This window comes from Babylonia areolata, chromosome 11, assembly GCF_041734735.1.
Source record: "Babylonia areolata isolate BAREFJ2019XMU chromosome 11, ASM4173473v1, whole genome shotgun sequence".
Lineage (NCBI taxonomy): Eukaryota > Metazoa > Mollusca > Gastropoda > Neogastropoda > Buccinidae > Babylonia > Babylonia areolata.
Window position 1 is genome coordinate 44,775,571 of NC_134886.1, and position 10,783 is coordinate 44,786,353.

General features: G+C 40.4%; 1 protein-coding gene across 1 annotated transcript in view; it reads right to left on the bottom strand.

Annotated features, from left to right (window-relative positions):
* LOC143287425 (prolyl 4-hydroxylase subunit alpha-3-like) overlaps positions 1-10,783 on the bottom strand; it is a 38,607-nt gene that overhangs the window by 16,188 nt on the left and 11,636 nt on the right. Inside the window, exons 3-5 of the mRNA XM_076595412.1 lie at positions 5,455-5,594; positions 1,032-1,399; positions 277-328 (exon numbers count right to left, since the gene is read on the bottom strand). Of these exons, the coding sequence (XP_076451527.1) occupies positions 277-328; positions 1,032-1,399; positions 5,455-5,594 (560 nt within the window). The remainder of the gene's footprint in view (positions 1-276; positions 329-1,031; positions 1,400-5,454; positions 5,595-10,783) is intronic.

The following is a 10,783-nucleotide window of genomic DNA, read 5'->3' on the forward strand; positions in this document are numbered from 1 at the left end:
TGAAGAAATCTGGTGAACAGTTATTCTGTGCCCCACCCCCACCCCCCAGTGACTTCACAGAATGTAGGGGGAGAAGAGGAAGAAGAAGAAGAAGAAGAAGAAGAAGAAGAAGAAGAAGAAGAAGAAGGAGGAGGAGGAGGAGGAGGAGGAGGAGGAGGAGGAGGACGAGATGAATAACTTGATGAAAACAACAACAACAACAACAACAACAACAACAACAACAACAGCAGCAACAACAACAAGAACACCAGATACAAGAAGAACAAGAAAACTTACCCAGGCCGAAGGACACATTGTACATCTCCTGTGCCTTCTCCTTCTCATTAATCTGAAATAATGAGTACGTCCATTCTCAATATCTGGCATGGCACAAGGGACTGCTGAATTCATGAAGAAACCTATCAACAACAACAGGAGGAGGAAGAAGAAGAAGAAGAAGAAGAAGAAGAAGAAGAAGAAGAAGAAGAAGAAGAAGAAGAAAGAAAGAAAGAAAAGGAGAAGAAGAAGGAAAATAAAATATAAGAGCTTGGCTCGCACTGATGTAAACCCGGCCCAGAAGAGGAAGGAGAAGAAGACGAAGAGCTTTCCACATACAGATGTAAGGCTACCCAGGAGAAAGAAAGAAAGAAAGAAGAGCTTTACTCACGTAGATGTAAGCCAGCCCAGGAGAAGAAAAAGATGGAGAAGATGAAGGAAAAGAAGAAAATATAAGAGTTTTATTCGCACAGATGTAAGCCCGCCCCAGAAGAATAAGAAAAAGAAACTTTCCTCATAGAGATATAAGCCCACCCGAAGAAAGAAGGAAAGAAAGAAGAGCTTTACTCATAGATGTAAGCCCACATAGAAGAACAAGAAGAAGACGAAAATATACAAGCTTTGCTCACATAATTGTCAGCCCGTCCCAGAAGAAGAAGAAGAAGAAGGAGGAGGAGGAGGAGGAGGAGAAGAAGAAGAAGAAGAAGAAGAAGAAGAAGAAGAAGAAGAAGAAGAAGAAGAAGAAGAAGAAGAAGAAGAAGAAGATCTTTACTCACATACACGTACGCCCGCCCCAAAAGAGCCGTGCTCCAAGCCAGGGTGACAAAAGGTGAGGCCTCGGTGCCAGACACGCTGAAGGTGGAAGGGAAGAGTCCCCCTTGCTCCTGCAGAAGCCGAGTGCATAGCTCTAGCCAGGTGATGCTCTCCGGCAGGTAGCCGTCAGTGAAAGCCTGTCGACCCAACAGAAACGCATCGGACAGGCTCAGGGCAGGGCCTTCGTGACCAAGGTAGTTGCCGGCGTACATGCTGCTGGCGCTGAGGTTGTAAACGTGCTGGAGGCGGATGAGAGAGCTCAGGGCACCGTTGTAGTCCTCCTCTGTGGGCAGCAGGGACAGGGCCTCGGTGCCCAAGGCATCACGTAGTCCTACAGAAAATCAAGATCAGGTGGGGTTTTTGTTGTTGTTTGTTTGTTGTTGTTTTTTTAGACGAGCACTGGTTTAGTTAAACAGTACTTCATTAGTGCTTCAAGATCATGCGTCATAGCAAGATTTGTTTTTCAAGACGAGTACTGGTTTAAATAAACAGTAATCTTATTAGTGCTTCAAAGAATATGCGCTACAGCAAGATGTCTCAATAAAAAAGTTTTTAAAAGATAAAATAAATTTTGGAACATGTCACGATACATGATAGATAGAACAGGAAAATCTGATATATACAACAACAACAACAGCAACAACAACAACAAGTCCTGTCCTGCGTGGTACATATACATAGCAAGTATTATTTGACGTGATGTCTTCACAGCTCGAAGTTTGAAACGGACCAAACATGATTTTCAACAAAGCTAAACTAAGACGAAAATAAACAAACAAACAAAAAGAGAGATCAGAGAGAGAGAAAGAGAGAGATAGAGATAGAGAGAGAGAGGGAGAGGGAGAGAGGAGGAGAGGGAGAGAGAGAGGGGGAGAGAGGGAGAAAGAGAGGGGGAGACAGAGAGAGAGGAAGAGGGAGAGAGAGGGGGGAGAGAGAGAGGGGGGAGAGGGAGAGAGAGAGAGGGCGAGAGAGGGAGAGGGAGAGAAAGAGAGAGAGGGAGAGAGAGAGACAGAGAGAGGGGAGAGAGAGAGAGAGAGAGAGAGAGAGAGAGAGAGAGAGAGAGAGAGAGAAGTACCAATGCAAGGATACAAGAACAGCATGTCTGTCCGTCCGACCGTGGCCGACAGGGAATGTTTAGGTTCAAGGAAACGAAAAGGCACCTCCACATCCCCCACGCACACACATGCATGCGCGCATGATTACGATGGTGAGGTTTGAAGGTGGTTTTATCAATGTGTGGTTAGGAGCTGGTTTTACCAATGTGTGGTTAGGAGGTGATTTTACCAACGAGTGGTTAGGAAATAGTTTTACCAACGTGTGGTTAGGAAGTGGTTTTACCAATGTGTGGTACGGAAGTAGTTTTACCAACGAGTGGTTAGGAGGTGGTTTTACCAATGTGTGGTTAGGAAGCGGTTTTACCGATGTGTGGTTAGAAAGCGGTTTTACCGATGTGTGGTTAGAAACTGGTTTTACTTACGAGTGGTTAGAAACTGGTTTTACCAGTGTGTATTCAGGGAGTGGTTTTACTATCGAGCGGATAGAAGGTGGTTTTACCCGGTTGTGATCAATTGTGGTTTGGAGGTGGTTTTACCTGGAAAAAGGTTTCCCTAGGTATGACAAGGAGGTGGTTTTACCTAGGTGTCGTTGGGATACGGTTTTACCGAAGTGTGATTAGATTACGGTATTATTTAGGTGTGGTTAGGAGACAGGTGTTGTTTGGAGGTGGTTTCACCAGGTGTGCTTTACCTGGATTGTTGTTTTTTATGGGTGGGGGTCGGTGGGGGGCGGGGGGGGGGTTACTTATGTGTAGTAAGGTGTGTTTCATACCATGGTGTGGTTTGGAGCTGGAGAGGCTAGGATAAGGTTGTTTTTATTTTTGCCTGGGTGTGGTTATGGGACGGTTATACCTAAGCATAGTTGGAAGATGATTTTGCCTTTTTTTGACTCACTTGTGTAAACAAAGTGAGTCTATGTTTTAACCCAGTGTTCGGTTGTGTGTGTGTGTGTGTGTGTGTGTGTGTGTGTGTGTGTGTGTGGTAAACTTTAACATTGACATTTTCTCTGCAAATACTTTGTCAGTTGACACCAAATTAGGCATAAAAATAGGAAAAATTCAGTTATTTCCAGTCATCTTGTTTAAAACAATATTGCACCTCTGGGATGGGCACAAAAAAATATAAAAAGAAGCCAAATTATATGCAAACTGTATTTACTGTTATATTTATATTTTTTGTATTCTCTAAACTTGGCACTTTGATCTGATATTCTGACACAACAACAAGAGCAGTCATTACTATCATTTTTTGTTCAAACAGGAACGTCTTTTGCTAAGCATGGAAGTTTTATTTATTTTGCAAACGTTTTGGTGCAGATAGTAAAAAAAGGGAAATTAATCTGTAATTAATGCTAGGGGACTTAATTTGCTTGAAACTGATCTTTCTCATCTTAAACATTACATTTTGAAATTATACTCAATACATAAAAAGCTTGCGTGTTTTAGTCTCAGTGTACAGGGCTTTCACTATGTTCATTCGCCCAAGTGGTCTTTTTCGGAAAATACTAAAATCAATACGACGAGTGGACTTTACAGATCTACTGGCTGAGCCCTGAAGGTCATGGGCAAAAATCAATTGCGTACACATATTTATACACATTCAAAGCGCGTGCTCATATTCTTCGCGAACGCGAACGACGCCATTTTGTTTCAAGTTGTTGACCTGCCCGTTCAATCCTATATTCAATGGACAATACACGATAACATGTGATGGAAAGTTGGAGAAGGAGACCGTTAAATATTTATTCAGAGAAAGATTTGTGAACGCCTCATCACTTACTGGATTATGCCCCAAACTGCCATAAAAATATCCACAGAATCAGTTGGAATTCACAGTTAAAAATTGTAAACCAAGCGAGTTAATACCCTTGATTTGATCAGGATAAACGAAAAAATTTCCAGTCTTGAATTTTCTCAAAATGAAGTCCTTTTCACTTCATACGACGTTTAGAAGTATTTGTACTTGGCTCTACATGTTATTAGTTTAACAAAATACTAAATTTCCATATCAACTTTAAAACTATTAAACTAGAATTAACATAAAAGAGAAATTGAATCGGCCGTGTCGTACTACATTCCCGGCGGGTGTAACTAAACTTGTACATGTATCTAGATCTAGAGAAAACGGCTAAATGTTGCAGTGTGATTAGGGCGATAGCCACGTCTCCTTTACCGCGGACTTAAAAAGAATTTTTTTTATTGCCCTTAAAGATTTTATGAATGCCCAAGATACACCAGAATAATATGATTTAAACAGCGTTCTCACTGCGAATACGGCAATTGATTTATCGCCCTTTAAAAAGTATGTTCAAATATTAAATTTTAGAACGTCAGTAAAGGAGCCACGATAGTGTAATGGGTAAGACAGTTTCTTTTCACCCGAACACGCGGGGTTCGAATCTGGTTAGGACTTTTTTTTTCCTTTTTTTTTTAACCCGAAGCTTTATAATAACAAATACAGAACACATTTTAACGATTAGATTTTTTTTTAAAGTGTATCACAAGTGAGTCTTGAAGGCCTTGCCTCTCTTGTTTCTTTTCTTTTTCTTTCAAAAAAATGTTTTTATTCGTTCGTTTCATGCGCAAAAACTTAACACTAAACAATACGTAATTATACAATACATCACAATAAATTAATGCACAAATAAGAAAAATATCTGTAATAAGAAATATATATATATAAGGATATAGGAGATACATGTTGCATATTCTTCCTTCATTATCATAAAAGTTGCACGAACAAAAGAGGAAAACAAAAATAAGCCCAACAACAGTATGTGAAGGACAGACAAATACAAATACAAAACAAAACAAAAAAGAAGAAAAAAGAAGAAAAAAAAAAGATATAAAGACAAAACGAAGGACACTCTCTTACATTAACAAATAAGAAATATATCTTTTTTAATGGATTTCTATATTTCATTTTTTTTTTTCGTTATCTGAATAGGTAATATGATACACTCAAGATGCAAGCTGCAACATCACCACAAGAAAAAGCCCGAAAAAGGCAGAGCTAATTATTCTATTAAGTTAATGTATGGGAGTCATTTCATAACAAATTCGTGATTTTGCATATTTAGTAGGTGTGCGTGTTTTTCAGTTTTGTATCTTATATTCAACTCTGTCAAGAACGTTTGGATATTTGATCTGTTGTTAATTCTGCATATGTATATAAAGAATTTTCCAATTGTTTGCCTTTTAATTAAGTGTAGTTAGCAGGTGGTTTCAACTGTCCGGGCGTAGTTTTACCAGGGGGTGGGGGTTGTCATTGAAGAGAGCACTTGTTTTCTTTCTTATTTATTTATTTATTTATTTATTTATTTATTTTTTACCTGGTCGTGCCTGGAGGAGGGGGACCCAGTGTTGGGTGAACACCTGTAAGGTGAGATAAGCACCGTTGGGATGTTCCGCCAGCTTCAGTGATGCTTCCTTGGATACCTCATGGAACTTTCCAAAACGTTTCCACAGGAACCTGTTTCATTAAAAATAGATAAATAAATAAATTGAAGAAAAAAATAAAATAAAAGCATGTACTCATCAGTGCTGTCATCTTTCTTCTTCTTCTTTTCTTTTTTAATTTCTTTCTTTCCTTCATATTATTATCCCTATCTGTTAATATTATTATTCCCGACATGCACCCCTCCCTCCTCCGTCCCGAAAACGGAGTATGACTGCCTACATGGCGGGGGTAAAAACAGTTACGTAAAAGCCCCACTCGTGTGTACGAGTGACTGTGGGAGTCGCAGCCCACGGACGAACGAACGAACGAACAAATGAAGGAAGAAGAAGAAGAAGATGATGATAATGATGATTTTGTTATTATCTTTATCATTATTACCATCACCACTACTACATCTACCACCACCACCACCACCACCACCTACTCTTCTACTACTACTACTACTACAATAGAAGATAGATTCGTATGATTGATTAGTCTAATCAGTTTGTCGATCTGGGTCTGTGATTTAGTGAACACAATCATCTCCACATCTCCCAACCCATGGCCTGACCATCCTGTTCGCCCGTCCATTCATGCTGTCGGTCAGCTTAGATCACCAGGTACAGCAGTGCAGCAGTGACAGCAATGAGAACAATAATGATACGTGAGTAGGTTTGGCGATGATGATGACGATGATAACGACGACCAACGACGACCAACGATGATGATCACCACTGTGATGATGATGATGATGATGATGATGATGATGATGATAGTGAGAACAATAATGGTAAGTGAATACATTTGTTGATGATGATAATGCTGCTGCTGTTGCTGCTGATAATGATGGTAAATTTTACGATGGTGAGAACAATTATGAAAAAGTGAGTAGGTTTGTTGATGATGATATGACGACCGACGATGCTGATGCTCATGCTCATGCTGATGATGATGATGCTGGTCATGATTACGATGGTGTGAACAATGATGATAGTGAGTAGGTTCAGTGATGACGATGGTGGTGATGATGATGATGATGATGATGATTACGAAGGTGAGAACAATAATGATCAGTGAGTAGGTTTGGTGATGATGATGATGACAACGACGACGACGACGATGATGACGATCATGGTGGTGGTGGTGGTGGTAGTAATGATTACGATGGTGAGAAATAATCATAATGATAAATGAGTAGTTTTGGTGATGATGATGATGATTACGATGGTGAGAAATAATCATAATGATAAATGAGTAGGTTTGGTGATGATGATGATGATGATGATGATGATGATGATTACGATGGTGTGAACAATAATGATAGTGAGTAGGTCTGGTGATGATGATGATGATGATGATGATGATGATGATGATGATGATGTGAACAATAATGATAGTGACTAGGTTTGGTGATGATGATGATGATGATGATGATGATGATGATGATGATGATGATTACGATGGTGTGAACAATAATGATAGTGAGTAGGTTTGGTGATGATGATGATGACGATTGACGATGCTGCTGCTGCTGCTGCTGATGATGATGGTCATAGCTACGATGATGAAAACAATGATGATAAGTGAGTGGGTTTCGTGGTGGTGGTAGTGGTGATGATGATGATGATGATGATGATGATGATTCTGCAGCTACTGCTTCTGATGACGATGATGATTGTAATGATTGCGATGGTGAGAACAATAATCACAAGCGAGTAGGTTTGGTGATGATGATAATAGTTATGATGGTAATGGTCACAATGTTGAGAACAATAATGACAACTGAGTGGGTTTGGTGATGATGATAATGATGACTGACGATGGTGATGATCATTATGCTGCTGCTGCTGTTTATGCTGCTGTTTATGCTGCTGTTTATGATGCTGATGCGGTGCGGGGAACTGAGCAAGGTCAACTCAACAGCAGGAAGAGACCCAACAACTACATCATTTCCCTCCTTCAACAACTGCATAACAACTTCATCAGTTCCTTCTTTCAAGAACTACATCATTTCCTTTTCTTCAACAACTACATGCCAACTACATCATTTCCTTCCTTCAACAACTACATCATTTCCCTCCTTCAACAACTACATCATTTCCTTTTCTTCAACAACTACATGCCAACTACATCATTTCCTTCCTTCAACAACTACATAACAACTACATCATTTCCTTCCTTCAACAACTACATGCCAACTACATCATTTCCTTCCTTCAACAACTACATAACAACTACATCATTTCCTCCCTTCAATAACTACATCATTTCCTTCCTTCAACAACTACATGCCAGCTACATCATTTCCTTCCTTCAACAACTACATCATTTCCTTCCTTCAACAACTACATGCCAACTACATCATTTCCTTCCTTCATCAACTACATAACAACTACATCATTTCCTTCCTTCAACAACTACATGCCAACTAGATAATTTCCTTCCTTCATCAACTACATAACAACTACATAATTTCCTTCCTTCAACAACTACATGAAAACTACACCATCTCCTTCCTTCATCAACTACATAACAACTACATAATTTCCTTCCTTCAACAACTACCTGATAACTACACCATCTCCTTCCTTCATCAGCTACATAACAACTACATAATTTCCTTCCTTCAACAACTACCTGATAACTACACCATCTCCTTCCTTCATCAGCTACATAACAACTACATAATTTCCTTCCTTCAACAACTACCTGATAACTACACCATCTCCTTCCTTCATCAGCTACATAACAACTACATAATTTCCTTCCTTCAACAACTACCTGATAACTACACCATTTCCTCCCTTCAATAACTACATCATTTCCTTCCTTCAACAACTTCATGACAACTACATCATTTCCTTCCTTCAACAACTGCGCGTTCGTGATACTATTCCGCGGTCGAAGATTGGTATCATTCTGACGTTTCCTTTTTCTCCCTCGGGGTGAAGTAATAACGTTGATAACATCGATTCTTTGCGGGGAGCGTTGGATCTCTCTGTCTCTGTCTCTGTCCTTCTGTCTGGTCTGGTCAGTCTGTCAGTAAGTGAGTGTGTCTGTTTGTTTGTCTGTCTGTTTGTATCTCTATCTATTTATCTGTCTGCTTGTCTTTCTGTCTACCTATCTATCTATCTAGTCTGTCTGTCTGTCTGTTTGCATCTCTCTATCTATCTGCCTATCTATCTATCTATCTATCTATCTGTATGTCTATCTATTTATTTATCTATCTATCTGCCTATCTATCTATCTGTCTGTCTGTCTGTCCGTCTGTCTGTCTGCCTCTCTGTCTCTCCATCTATCTATCTATTTATCTGTCTGTCTATCTATCTATCTGTATGTCTATCTATTTATTTATCTATCTATCTGTTTCATGGAGCGCCCAACCAGCAATCAAGTGTCCATGGGTTCGACTCTCACACGCTGTGTGTATGTGTGTGTGTGTGTGTGTGTGCGCGCGCGCGCGCGCGTGTGTGTGTGTGTGTGAACACACGCAAACGTAAGTATGTGTGGTTTGAGTTATTTGACATCCTGAACGTTGCTAGTGTGCCTAAAGACAGGGTTTGTTTGTTTTTTTGAAACAGTCGGTGTGAAATCGAAAGCAACGAAATGTAACTTCCAAATACAAAACAACAATTACTACAACAACAACGACAACGACGATGACGACGACGATGATAAAGATGATGGTGATGAAAACTCAGCCGCCGGCAGATGATAACGATGATGATGAAGAAGAAAATGGTCACAAAATTGATGACGACGATATGTCTTACTGAGAACCCCTCTCAGCTGTGTAGCGACGTCATCACAAGGGGAGTGAATCGTCAATCAAGACACCTCAACAGCACGGCGGGGTTCATTTATAAGCGATCCTAATTTAACAGCAGTTAAGTTTGTTTAGCCTTGAAACCCCTTCAGTCCCAAGGGAAAAAATACAATAGAAAGTGGTGTTTCAAGTCACAAAACAATATCCAAAACAAAAAGCCTAAAAAAAAACCCAACAAAAAACAACAACAACAACAACAAAAAACAAACAAACAAAAAAAAACAACAACCAAAAAACAACTGAGAAAAATTATCTGGAGATATATACCACCCTAGGTAAACTGTGTGAATTTTAGGCCTTTCAGAGTTATTTCCCTTCTTCTGATGACGTCATCGATGACGTCACTATGCACGTAAGTGATACGTATCAGGCACTCAAGGTAAGACTTTTTCTAAACGTCAATACGCTAATCCCATAGACTTTTAGGATAAATTCTTAAAACCCTAAAAATAAAAAAATAAAAAACAAACAAACAAAAAAACCTACTAACAAACAAACAAACCAAAAAAAAAACTTAGATCTGTTGGAAAAAAAAAAAGAAATCGCTCATCATGCTCTAACCATACCCCCCACCCCCCCACCCCCGCCCCTCCCCCCCAACCCCCCACCCTTTGCCACACATCAGCAAAGGTATCCTTAAAAAAAAAAATTAAAAAAAATTTTTTTTAAGCCTTCAGCAAGAAGAATCTGTTTGGGTTTTGCGTTCACCTGATGTGACTGACCACCACTCCACCTCACCCCTCCACCCCAACCCTCGCCCCCTCCTCCGCCCCCCTGGCCTTCCTCCTTTTCCCCACCCCCACCCCCTTGGCGGGGGGTGGAGGGGAAGGTGACCATGAACCCGATTCTGCACGATCTTTCTTCACAGTTTGAACTGTACAAACAGTACAGTGGCAGCTCTCTCATAAACAAGGTACACAACTTCAAGTCAATGCTGCTCACGCCAACGATTCAGCTAGCACACAGGTATTTAAATAAATAAAAGGCACATTGAAACAAACTCAGACACTTCCTCAAAAACAGGAAGTGCGGGGCTTGTATGTCCTTACATCGATCAACTTGACATGTTCCAATGTACACTTTTATTTATTCACCTGTGTGCTTACGTCAGCAGTATTGACTTGAAGTTGTGTAGGCTACCTTGTTTGTTGAGAGAGCTGACACTCGGTACTATTAAATTTCTTCACAATTGTTCCCTTCTGTTGGCTGCCTTAGGGAGAAGAAGGCATGGTGGGGCAGGGAGGAAGGGGTGGGGGGAGAGGGGGGAGCAGGGGAAGGAGAGGTTTAGTGAGGATAGGGGAAGGGAGGCGGATGTGGTTGGTGGTCAGGGAACGAAAGGCATGTGGCAGCAGTCTCCGATGTGAGCAGATAACTCAGTGTTGCTGCCCTCAAC